Source organism: Ascaphus truei, chromosome 3, assembly GCF_040206685.1.
Source record: "Ascaphus truei isolate aAscTru1 chromosome 3, aAscTru1.hap1, whole genome shotgun sequence".
NCBI lineage: Eukaryota > Metazoa > Chordata > Amphibia > Anura > Ascaphidae > Ascaphus > Ascaphus truei.
In genome coordinates this window covers 17,949,389-17,963,353 of record NC_134485.1, presented here as the reverse complement: position 1 = coordinate 17,963,353, position 13,965 = coordinate 17,949,389, and the positions used below count along the sequence as shown (strand labels likewise).

General features: G+C 39.3%; 1 protein-coding gene across 1 annotated transcript in view; it reads left to right on the top strand.

The window, feature by feature from the left end:
* The window catches only part of ABCG1 (ATP binding cassette subfamily G member 1), a 68,619-nt gene that overhangs the window by 21,048 nt on the left and 33,606 nt on the right, over positions 1 to 13,965 (top strand). Inside the window, exons 3-4 of the mRNA XM_075593672.1 lie at positions 11,702 to 11,819; positions 13,683 to 13,815. Coding sequence (XP_075449787.1) covers positions 11,702 to 11,819; positions 13,683 to 13,815 — 251 coding nt within the window. The remainder of the gene's footprint in view (positions 1 to 11,701; positions 11,820 to 13,682; positions 13,816 to 13,965) is intronic.

Sequence of the window (13,965 nt, the reverse complement as noted above, 5' to 3'; positions counted from 1 at the left end):
ACCCCCACTTTGGGGCGTGCCCCCCTGTTTGCACCCCCCTGCATAACATACAAACCTAAATGGAAACATCAAAATTGATGACAGCTAGGGACCGTAGGCCCCATCCAGTCTATTCATATTTTTATGTGAATAATCACACTGGCCTTTTCCCATTCATTGGGACTTATTCTGTAAGGTGTGATAAGCCTAGATAACGTGCTATCGCAGGAAAGCCCCATTAAAGTCAATTGGGGCTTTCATGAGAATAACAGAATAAGGGTAATTGTGTCTACTCCAAACAGCTTTGAAATCCTTTACTTTCTGAGTCACCCCTGCTTGTGCTGGGAGGATATTCCTTGGATCCAGTGCGCTGTCGGTGAAGACGAACCTCCTCGTGTTTCCCCGGAACTTACCACCCTCCAGCTTCAGAACATGACCACTGTATTCTTGCCTTCCTCTTCTCTGCTTTCATCCCTTATTATTTTACTGCCTTTGATGTATTTAAAAACTTTTATGATATTCCTTCCCTTTTTATGTAACGGCTGTTGACGTTTCTCAGTCTGTTCTGATATGTTTTATGATGTAGACTGCACATCATCTGCGTTGGCTTTGCACCACCTCTACTTAGTTCATATCCTTCTGGTGTGTTGGCTTCCAGAAGTGAACACGGCTCTTTAGGTCACATACATTCATTTTTATTGATCTGTTATGAGTATTTTGAAGTGTGCTAGTTTAGATGCTCTAAACATTTCCGACATACTTGTCAATTTAGTGATATTGATGAATGTGCCACTGAGCACTACTGGTAGGATGCTCGAAAGGTCAGGAACAGACCCACATATTCAACATAATTCATATAGTCATATTCATGTTGCTGCAGCAAAAGCAATCAATGCCTAAAAAAAAATGCTTCGGGAAATAAATGTGACGCTACGTTTGTTAACAGTGGATGTTACTTACAACAAAAAAAACAAAACAAGTATTGTTAATGATCTACATGGCAGATATCAAAATAACAGTGTGAATCTTGACATGCCAAGTATTAAAATAGACACATAAATGCTGCAAGACATTCTTAACTATATACTGCCACCTGTCTGTTTTTATCTATTTAGCTAAAACCTAAAACAGTTATGTCATAGCTGCAGTGGGCCCAGAAATAAACACACTGCAGCAGATTACTGGCTACGATTTGGATGGTGTTTAAGGAGTTTATTAAGCAGAAATGACCACATACTTTATTGTGAGTATTCCTGCAAAGAGGAGCATAGCATTAATAACCTCAGGGGCTATATTATATTGAGAAAGAACTATAGTGAAACTTCTTAGATGAACAGTTAGTGCTTACTGTTAGAAGTAGACAGTAAATGTCCTGGCTTTATTGTCCACAACTAATTTAATCGATCTTGATATGTGGACACTATTTTATACCCCCCCCCCCTTTTTTTTCTTGGCAAAATAACCCCCTCACAAGCATGCACACCATAAGTATTGGGTTCAAACGATCACAACTACCATGGGCTATCTCCAAAAGATGCACGCAACCGTCTGGTAAAGCTAGCTATGACCTTCTTTTGACCTCTTGTGCCACAGAGCTACTAATCCTAGCCCCCTTACTAAGTCTGCCATCCCACGATTACATTTCCTCTGGCACTGATCCACTACCTTGTAATCCGTAACACCCCATTCCTCCCGTGAAACCATCCTTGTAATAATTTCAAACCCCACTAAAGCCACTGAAGAAAAGGCCAATGATATCGATGCCAAATCCCTTCTAATGCGGTTCATCAAGTCAACCAACCGGACGTGCCATAAATCCAATGTCTTGGTTTCGTTGCGAGTACAGCCCAAATATATCTTTTATCTCACGTCCATTTTTTTCATACCCTGATAACTGAGCATATTTGAGTTAATGTTAAATTCTTAGTTGTTAAGAGGCCAGCAGAGCCTTGTTCAGATACAATCATAAAATTGCAATCATGAGACTTTGAAGTACCCATTTTTTATGAAATATTCAAGAGCCATCTTCTCTACATTATGAGATAGACAAGTAGTATGATTTTAGCCGGCATTTAGCACGGAGTTAATACACAGAGGGTTCTGTATTAAAGTATCTGGGCTTCAAAATTGGCATTTTACTGATAAAACGGGTGCTATTTTCTGATGCATCAACCCCTCATATTTAAAAAATCCTGGGGGTATATGCACAAAGATCACACAATGTGGCTAAAGCCAAGGTCACAGGCAGCTGACATTGGGAATGGGACTGGAAACTTCTGCCTTAACGAAAGCATGGTCACTACTTGGCTACTCATTCTACCTAGACATTCATTATTTGAAATACTTTATTGATAGCAGTACTTACAGGTGCGCCGACGAGTATTCTAAAACTTGCCTTAAACTTGCCTTGGAAAATCTGGGGCTATCACCAACATGACTCAGGTATATGCTGGGTACATGCTGCAACATTTCAGTGACATTTCTGCAGAGACTAATGGCCCATCAAATTAACACAGCAGGGGTCCCTGGCAGTCCCATTCAGTTTGAATGGGACTGCCAGGGACCCCCACTGTTAATCCGATGGGCCATTAGTCTGTCTGCAGAAATGTCACTGAAATGTTGCAGCATGTACCCAGCATGTACCTGGGTATTGTTGGTGATTGCCCCCCAGATTTATTTTAGAATACTCGTCGGCACTACAGTAAAACAGAGAGGGATGTTCCATACCTATGCAATGTAGCCTGGAATACACATATTTGACTGTCACATGCTAGTGGATAGTTCTTCAACCCATTCCTATTTTAGGGTTTTTGTTTACAAAAATACCTGAGTTCCAACTCAAATCCTAATTGTTTTTTCCACATTGAAATGATCATTAGCTTGCTCATTGTGCCCAAATTTAGTCAGAAAATGTTAATAACTGTAACAACTCTGATAGTCATAAGCAATAAATATGATCAATGATGTGAGTATTTAATGATACATATTTTCAATGTGTTGATCCCAAAGCATGGACTTTTATCGTATGTGTCAATAAATAATCTCTGTTAGTCATTTACTAACGTCTCCTGGCTGCAAAGCTAGTACAGAACTGTACAAAACTAGTACATAACTAGTACAGAACTGTACAAAACTAGTACAGAACTGTACAAAACTAGTACAGAACTATACAAAACTGTACAAAACTGTACAAAACGACTGCCTCATCGATATCAAAGCAGAACATCCACTTGCTTTCAGTGGGAATGTTTTCCTTTAATATACCTGGTGATGTTTTATTGCCTCCGTTTTGCAGTTGGGAGAGTTTTTAATAAATGACCCCCTTTATTTTCACTATACTGCAACGAGTGTGCTACTCATATTTACTACTTTCGGATACATACACTGGCCCAGATAAATAAGGGGTCAGCTTACCGACATTAATCTACATTTTGCGTGCATGCAAATATTTCTTTGACGACTCATAATATGAAGAAAAATGAAAGATAAGCTTTCAAGAAACCCAAATCACCAAGCAAAATGGGTTGAAGTATTAAGCACACATAATAAGGGAGATACAAGACTGAGTTATGATAATGTAAAAAAAATTCATCGTTTTGAGGACAAATAAAAAGTTCCGGGGCTTAGCCCCTCTGGCAGGTGTAACCAAAAAAACACACACATACTGTACGTTCTGTTAGAGGGAAGTTTACCTTATATATTTTTTTACAACTTAATTGTCAAGGCGTTGAAACTTAGAAGCAAAAATAACATGCCTGGACTTTAGTGGACTTCATTTTTTGCTGGTATTCAATATGCTTTCTATTCCTCTTCCTGGGAGTTATGTGCTGGTGCACTCGCGATACAGACTGAGTGGCTGTGACAAAACGCGTGGGGTTCCACTGCCCCCTCTAGTCAAGTTCTAGGTGGAACAGAGAGCATATTCAATACCGACACGATAAGTCCTACTAAAGTATGTTATTCTTACCCTAATGTTTGAAAACCTTAACATACAGTACTATTAGTTTGAAAAAATATTACATTTTGCATGGTGCAGGTTGTACTGTCGCTTCAAATGACTATGACATGATAGTTGTGTTGCTTTAATTTAGAAACATCTGTTGTTTTTAAGAGAATACCGTACACAGACTGCAACATTCGATTCATTTTGGTCTTTGGTTACTTCAACACTGGGATGGCAAAACCTTTTCAGGAGTAGCAGGGTTAACCTTGAATTGGCACGAAATGCGTTTGTAATGGAGATGGAATGGATAAACACACCATCTGCTGCTAACTGGAACTAGAAATACCAGGTTTGATCCCTTCAAGTTTTCAGTCATTAGATCCAATCTGGGAGTGCTACCAAAGGTCTCATTCAGAGTGATTTATGCAAGAACAAGGCTGCAGACCTTAAAAGAGCAAATTAAACTGCATATCTATCTCAATAAAGCAGTTCCTATTTTATGGGATTTTTAGGTTTAACATGCATTTTGTCTTTTGTTTTGTAACAGTTTTGTAATTCACCAGGTGATATAAAAACCCAATAAATTGCTCAAAAGTCAAATAAAAACAGAGAGCGTTTATGATAAGTCTGTTGGAGTGTAACAATTTAAGTGTAATAATGTCACACAGCCCTGTGGGTCTTTTTTTATATCAGCCGAAGCGGTCAGTTGTTTCAATAGGGGCATTTTGGGCCAAAATTTCCCATCGGCCGCTTTGGCTGATATAGAATAAATCCCTAAAACTACACAGTAATCTGTAATGTACTGGGCAGAAGTCGCTATTGTATGACAATTTGGGGGTAACTACTGTAATGCTGCTTTACACAAATAATATAATAGTTGAGAAGTACTGACTTATTACAGTGCTCTATATACTTTCAATTGGTGAAACAGGACTGAGACTTAAGGCTTAAGGTTTTTTTTAATTGTCGCCTTGTACTAAAATATTATATTGTAAAATTATTAGGAATGATTATCAAGCAATTATAATACCTAATAATTACAGGTGTGTATATATATATATATATATATATATATATATATATATATATGTATATATATATATAGTAAATATGTTCTTTGCATTATTTTTAAAGAATGCATTGAAAGTACAAGTTTCTCGATGGCGCATTAGGCATTTTTTCTTATTATTAACTATTTGCCAATGATTGCTGTTTACATTTTACACATTTGCACAGTCACACATGTATGTTTTGCAGTTGCATCCATTGTTGCCTCAAAGACATTGGTTATCATTCTGTTAATAGCTACTGTACGTAACTTCCTGATTATCCCCATGTATTCTGTGTTTCTAGGACACACACAGGCTGGGTCTTCTGCCCATTATTATGCTAGGTTTTGTGTTCCATGAAAATTGAGAGCTAGTTCCAATTAAAATGGGTTTCTTATAAGTACTATTTCCCAAATGTGGTCAGATTTTGTACTGTATGTAACCTCCTACATCATCCATAGTCTAAGAAACCCTGGGAGGAACTGGTTAAAATGGCAGAATTTCCATGGCAGCAACTTCTAGAAATATTGGGGATTATGTGAGTATATAGCAGCAATTATAACACCTGTAATCCAAACTCAGTCAATAAAGTTTAGAAAATTGCAAGCTGAGAGCAGTATTGATTTCCAAATGCCGTATCTCCTCTCAAACAAACTAAAATGCAATATATGTACTCAGAAAGCTTTCATTGCTACTAAGAACAATGGCCAGTTCACTAAACTCCGTTAGCCAATTAGACGTGACGTTAACCTATGTTAACGCCGTTAGTCATAGTATTCAATAAAGCAAATAAGGGGATATTATTATCTAGGTTTTATTTCAGTAAAACACGTTATTTATAACTGCTCTTATTCAATGTGATATGCAAATGTGACCTACAAGATATTCACCAAGTGCCATTAATGTTAACGCCAGGAAATTACGTATATATAACGCTATTTAAGTCATACTCCACTCTGCCGTTACTCCCATCCAGACACTGACATAGGGCATTGGCAGGGAAAATCCTGAAGTAATGAGAAGTTAATTCTATGCTAACGAACTCGATTACTGTAGTAAATAAGCAGTTTATTAGAGTGGAGAGGGAGTGGCTTAGTGAGTGAAGCCTGACTGGCACGGAGAGTTTGAAGCAGGCGAGCCTGGTTCAATTCCTGGTGTCGACTCCTTGTGACCTTGGGCAAGTCACTTTATCTCCCTGTGCCTCAGGCACCAAAAACATAGATTGTAAGCTCAATGGGTCAGTGACTTGTGCCCCTGCAAAAACTAAACTATTAATAGTTTACAAAGGCAAAGTAACGTCCATTCCTATTTTAGGTGTCATGTTACCTAAATGCCTTGATGTACTGTCGCAGCCGAGTTTATTCTAACATTTACCCGGTCTCGGCCGCGACAGATACCGGGCACCCGCCGAGGTGTCCCGTGCGCGCGCCGGAGCCTCAGAGGATCTGTCCTCCGATCGAGGCACCCCCCTCCCCTCTCCGGGTCCACCGGGTCCCCCGGAGCCCCCCACCGCCATCTTCACATCTCGGGACACCAGGGCTCCCTTCGGGGAACCCTGGGCACGCACACCGTGCGCGCACGCTCCCGATGAAGCGTGACCGCGCATCTGTGACGCGCGGCACGCCGAGGGAATTCAACAACAAAGCCGGGAAACCTTGCAGCTTGCGGCTCTAGCCGTATTAGAATAAACAGTGTCGCCACTGTAGCACGGTTTAGTGAATCTTGCCCGATGTATTTTACTGGCCATTTGGCTGTAATGAATTATTTGCAAAGAGCTTTATTTTATGTTACTGACATCTGCATTCCTAGTCTGGTAGTTCTTAATATCTGCGTAAAACAAATCTGGTGATGTACAGTATGTATATCTTTATTTATATAGCGCCCAGAGGCACTATACAAAGCACGTGGCGCTTTACAAAGATAATACAATACAGGGAATTATAATACAATAAGCGCAACAAAGTCAGACAACAGGAGCGTTTACAATCTAAGTGGTATATTGGGAGACTTATAGAGACAGCAGATGAGGAGGGTAAGTGCAGTAGATGGCAGTGCTTGGCAGTGCTTGGCAGGAGTGACTGTGGGACAACGTCAATGTCTTTCATGTTCATCACCACATCTACACAGGACATACAGGTGCAGGCAGGGCTACTGCTCGCTGGCGCATTACTGTGAGATATGTTGTGATATTCTGCGTTATCACTGCCATTGAATCCTATGCAAACTGTCAAATAAAGCTGGCTACATTTGATACCACAACCTGCGATTTCCCATTGATATTACTATTACGTTTACCATTGATATTATGACATTTGGGCTCTCTCTTTCTTTTTATCCCAAGGGATGAATCCTGCCGTGTAGCCAGACAATGTTTTCCCCAAGTGATACATGGTAGAAATGTCAATGTCTCAGGAGGGATGAAGATCATATTTATCTAGCTGCAGTAGTTACTGCACTTAATGTATGTCCAGTAGTTACTGTAATGCATGTGAAGTTTCTCTAGGAAAACCTTTACAGGAAACGTACTGTAACTGTAATACACAATTACAAAATGTGCTACTTCAACTAATCTGCTACCAGTCACCTAGCGTTTACAAGGAACAGATGTTTGCTTCATTCAAGAGGAGTTTCATTTCGAGCACTGTGACTGTGCATGTCACCTTCTTCCTTGTGAATAGGGTCACAATAATACATTGCATACAAGAGCTAACGATGGGAAAGTCTTTTAAAGACAATTTGGTGGAAGGAAATACAGACATACCGTAGGCATCCAGAATTCTTGAGATAGATACTAGGTCAGTTTATGGGGATAACAAGTACCTAATACAATGCCTAAATTCTGTCAATCCTTTGATTTTGTGGCAAGCAGGGAAATAGGGACACAAGGTGGTATAATGGGCAATTTGGATGTTTCATAAAACATAGATCTTTTCAAAATATCTTGGATGACAACAAAATAATAGTTCTACTGCATGGCATGACTATTAATGTTTCAATTTTCATAGGGGCATAATATACTGTATAGGGTATTGTTATATATTTTTTAAACATACAGTAATGTTGCTTTATTAAATAGGTAGCTAGCATAAATTGTAGGAATTCAGTTAGAGAATTGACTACGTTATAAGGCTAGAGCTCTGGATTGTGGGGTGGCCTCAGGCTCCTCACCCTTTTCCCCATACAGGCTTCTTCTCTCCTGGTTCCTTTACCTGACTGCATTATTGCTACCACCACCATCCTCTCTTTCCTCATCATCAATTCTTTATTAGGAGGGTGAGCTCTCAGTTATGCCTTACCTACTATCAGTCGCATACACCAAAGCTTATATTCATTCATTACCGTATATTAACTCTTTTATGTAATATATATATTTTTTAAATAGATATGACTGTGTTACAATGTTTGAGTATATAATCTGTAATTTGCTGGAAACGTTATTGAACTGAGCAAGCAGTATTAGTGCTAAACACTAGCTACTGTACAAGTCCCAGCAGTTTAATGGGATAGTTCTTTGGTTTTATGATACCATATACCAGTGATTTCCATAAAGGGGGTTCACCAAAACAAATATTTACTGGCGGATCCAATATAGTGGGTTCCTGAGCTTACGTGGGGACTGCGCGCTTAGTACTGCAAGTCCCCAAACTGGACCTTAATGTGGGTGGTATAGCTGCCAATTACAGCATTACAGCAAGGCATTGACTTTGGAAGCTCCAGCAGTGGTTGACAGCTATGTATACGCTGTCTGCACACACAGAGGTGCAGTTCGGGGCATTATTAAGTGTGTGTTCTCCCACAGGCTCAGGACATTATATTGCCTGTCAAACAGTTTTAATCGTTTGATGAGTAGGCAATAAGATTTATTAATTAGGGGTTCACAGAACAAATATTTTCTAGCACACTGTGAAAAAAAAGTTTGTGAACCCCCAAAACTTCAGCTGTTTGTCTGGAATGAGCATTGCTTCACATTGAAGAACTATTACCATTTCTCTTAGTGATCAAATATATAACGTAATAGTTATTAAGAAAGACGCAGGCAGCAAAGTGATCTACAAAATGTTTAGCATCCTTTTTATTTGTCAAAATGTACAGTATACATCGAAGCCAGAGTTATATACATGAAATCAAATTTATTGTTTTATGCGGAGGAAATAACAGGCGATTTCTATAAATAACTGACAAATATCAAAGAAAAAGTGAGCGATACTGTACAGACAATACCAAGAAATATGTTTATATTTTGTAAGCAACGTGCAAATTACCATGTTTCACTCTGTGATATATTCCAGCTCCTGATAGGTGACACAAGCTATGGGAAACATGAAATGTTTTCATTACATTATTTTTACCATTTTAACAGCGATCAAAACCATTGGTTAGTACAGTTACTCAGATCTCGTGCCAATGTGTGTCATCTATTTCTATCATCCTTGTTGTGAGCGGCAAAGGATATATTTCTGTCTAACTGCAACAGGCAAATAAACCCAGTGGAATATGAATAATGCAGCAGGAAGACACATGGTCCAGGAATTGACTTGTGTTGTAGAACAGGGGTGCTCAACTCCAGTCCTCAGGATATCCCTGCTTCAGCACAGGTGGCACAACTAGTCTCTGCTTCAGCCTCTTCGACTGAGCCTCGGATTGAGCCACCTGTGCTGAAGCTGGGATATCCCAAAAACCTGACCTGTTGGGGATGGGGCGGGGTGGGGGGGCTTGACGACTGGAATTGAGCCCCCCCTGTTGAAGAACATCCGGTGACTGCAGCGCAAAGTGATGCGCAAAATGAACTGAACGTCGTTTATCTTGTCTCATCTTGGCGAGTCCAACTAGTTTGTATTTTTTTTTTAATGAGCCTATTTTTAAATTAGAAGCTATGTCATTTTTTTATGGAATCAGAAATTATATGAAGGCCGTATCACTTTTTTTTCATATCGTTCTGATAAGAATAATTGAGAAATAGTCTTACAATTACTATACGGTTGACTTGAATTGCATTTATTTTATTGCCATACAGCATGGGAAACATGTCTGCTCTACAGTATCCTTAAACAGCTTTATGAATTGCATGTTAAGAATAGGAGAGCTATTTACAGTACCATGGTCAGCGGCTGCAGGTTTTGATCCTGGTGTTCACGCTGTTTTACAACATTGTCTAATGGACGTGTAGTGAAAGATCAGTGACCTACATTGTCCCAAATCGGTCAATAATAGCCAAGGATATACAATATAGTAACAAGAGGAATTATGGACGTTCGTTAATATTGAGCCCATTAAATGCATAATGGAAAAAAAAATGTTCAGAAAGAGGTCCCAGCGCAGGAATGCGGTCACATGATCATATGATCCCTTCCCGTCAATAGATTGAATCTTGTGTTTTGAAGACATTCAGCCTTGTGAGTTTCCTATGAGGTTATTTGACAAACTCTATCTCCCGGCAGACCTGCACAGCAGAGCACACTTACTACCGTGTAATGTGCGGCAGATAGCAACAGGTTTAACAGGGCACTGTTTCTTAACTCTGGGGTACCGTTTTTGTATATTGTTTTCATGTTTCTTTAATCCAGAGGGTCCCTCGGAGATGATTCCTTTTAACAGGAGCTCCCTAGTTCAGGAATAAATGAGTGTTGATTTCCTAGTGCAAATGGAAATGTCCACGTCCCTGGGCATCATTCACAGCATGGCCAGTGTCATCCTTCTGCACTGGCGCTTCACATGGGACTAACTCTTGAACCAGGGTGTTACTATTGGTAAGAAAGCAGCAGTTCTAATCCAGAGCACCTTTGGGTTTGGGTGACATAAAATGCATACAGTATGCACTTGATTGTGGAGATTGCTACTTTTACATAGGGACACCCCCCTCTTTTCTACCTAGACGCCTGTAGGCCATATATCATGCAATAACATTATGTGACTCCTACGGATGAGATGATGTTTACAAACCGGTTCAAAATCCCAGTGTCCGCTTCTGACTTGGGGCAAGTTACGTTATCTCCCTGTGCCTCAGTCACCAACAAAATATATTGTAAGCTTTATGATGTAGGGACTTACTGCGCCTGCAAAATGCTGCATACATTGTTAGCGGTGTATAAGATTATTATTACAAATAACCCTTAAGGTTGGAGGAAAGTAAATTTCACCAGCAACAAAGGAAAGGGATCTTTACAGTAAGGGCAGTTAAAATGTGGAATTCATTACCCATGGAGACTGTGATGGCAGATACAATAGATTTGTTCAAAAAAAGGTTGGACATCTTTTTAGATGGGAAAGGTATACAGGGATATACCAAATAAGTATACATGGGAAGGATGTTGATCCAGGGATTAATCCGATTGCCAATTCTTGGAGTCAGGAAGGAATTAATTTTTCCCCTTAATTGTTTTTTTTGTTTGCCTTCCTCTGGATCAATAAGTAAGTATAGATATAGAATAAAGTATCTGTTGTCTAAATTTAGCATAGGTTTAACTTGATGGACGTACGTCTTTTTTCAACCTCCTCTACTATGTAACTATGCAACTAAGATCCTTTTCATCTTTTTTGTGAATTTTGTACCCATGAGGAATATGTTGGCCCTTTGTAACTGTATGCTAGGAATAATGTATTTAGTAAGGATTGTCATTTAGCCAGAGGTTGCAGTTCTTGAAAATAAACAGACAACCTGCCCCATCGCTTTTATGTAATCGAGTTCTGCAGCTGTGTTTGTTTTGCCAAACATTGGTTTTCTATCTTGCAGGGTACAAAACTTTGCTGAAGGGAATCTCCGGAAGATTCGGCTGTGGGGAGCTTGTTGCTATCATGGGACCCTCAGGAGCGGGTAAATCTACACTAATGAATATCCTGGCAGGATACAGGTCAGTGACAAATAGGGACACAGGGGAAGTAAAAATTAATTGTTACATACTTTTTTGTCAGAGAATAGTTTAGTATGAATGATGACTGTTTTTAGCTGAGATTGCAAGCTTTTGAATAATTGCTGCTAGCTGGGTTCACTATAGGGATCAAACCCTTTTAGCAGGTGCAGTTGCTATCTGGAACATGCTAAAATTAGCACCTTATTTAAAAAGCTTTAATTAACACTTTATGCCAAAATTAGCAATTACGTTTTCTGATGCTGTTCTAGTCACATATACGTTGGTTGTTATGAAGCATTACCCAACGAAGAGTGCATATATTTCACTGCATTTCCCTATTTCCCCTCCTCTCCCTCTGCTTGCCTCACATCAATGCTCATATTTGGGCAGCAAGGTATTTTGTGGTGTAGCACTGCAGTGTAAATATGTTCCAAAATCACATATAACAAAGTTTTTACTCTCAATTAAAGGCTGCAAAAAACTATTCTGCTTCTCCCCATGGCCCTTATTCATTATGATGTAACACTGCTTCCCTGTACTGGAGAGGAAATCACACACAAAAACATTAGTTGCCTCAACATTTTACAAAACTCTCTTAGTTCTCTTACTGAAGCACAAGGGTCTTGGCACCAAGTGACATTTTTATACACTTGCATTCACAGGATTTCTTGATACATTTCTCAAAAGTCATTTTCTCAGAGAATTGTGCCATGTTGTGACTGTCCTTAAAAAATATTGGAATATGATTTACAAAGCAGAGTGGGACTCCTATGTACTTTGCAATCACACCCTGCTTTGGGTCAAAGCATCTGGGGTCGGCAGAATGCAGACTTTGAAGACATTGAACATATTTAGGTAAAGGCAGAATATTAATAAACACACAATCCCAGCAAGCTCTAACCCCAGAACAGACCACATCATGTGTGTGTGTGTGTGTGTGTGTGTGTGTGTGTGTGTGTGTGTGTGTGTGTGTGTGTGTGTGTGTGTGTGTGTGTGTGTGTCAAAAGGAGTGCTACTGAGCGTGGCCAAATGTATACAACAAAATACATAAATACCCAATGCTACATCCAATGTGATAAAATACATAGTTAAATACTTCAATGTTAGTAATCTCATGAGTAAGGGTCATTTAGTTAAATCCTTTGGCCAAAGCGTTATAAGCCTGCAGCCACTTCACGGCATGACTAGTATATTGGTCCTAACACAATACAGTTAGGACCTGCAAATTTGGTCATGCCTTGATGTGGCAGCAGGTTTATAATGCTTTGGCCAAAGGGTTTAACTAAATGACCCTTACTCATGAGAATACGAATATTGAAGTATTTAACTATGTATTTTGTCACATTGGATGTAGCATTAAGTATTTTTGTCTTTTTGTTGTAAGGCAAAATATTGATTTATTAGTCTCTGTTGGTGTTATTATGTAGCATGCAACACCTCGAATATATATTTACGATTATTCTGGTTTGCAAGTAGTTGAGATGAAGTTGCACAATGTTAGCCAGCAGAACAAAACACTGTTCTAAAGGATACAGTATTTGCAGAGGCAAAATTTCAGCGCCAATGGGGATGAAAGATGCTTTTAACAGAGACCTAAGTAATTCTAAGACCTTTCTTCTTTAAAAATTAATCAGTATTGAGCTCGGCTCAACCATTTATCCGTCCATATGTTGGCCGTTGAGTCATCATCAAAAAGTTATTTATTAAACCAATATATTAGCTACATTATTAATCTTTCATTAATGTACCTAATGACCTACACAATGTCACTGCATATATGTAACGGGGGCTGTGTTGTATTACATGTACGACAGAGATGTGTACCATTCCGTACTTACTGGTTTAGTTTCTCTTTTGTTTTAGAGAGACGGGCATGAAAGGCGAAGTCCTCATTAATGGGCAGACTCGTGACCTGCGCACTTTTCGCAAAGTATCCTGCTACATCATGCAAGATGACATGCTGCTGCCCCATCTCACAGTACAGGAGGCCATGATGGTAATTGCATTGAGTGAAAAGAATATTGTTTAAGTAATCGTGTGCATATGATTGTTTTCTAAGCAGGAGGACCTCTCAAGAGATAAAGTGCTAAATGAATCTGCTGCCCAACCAACGATCGAACTCATGCACTTGTGGTTCTTTGCTCAT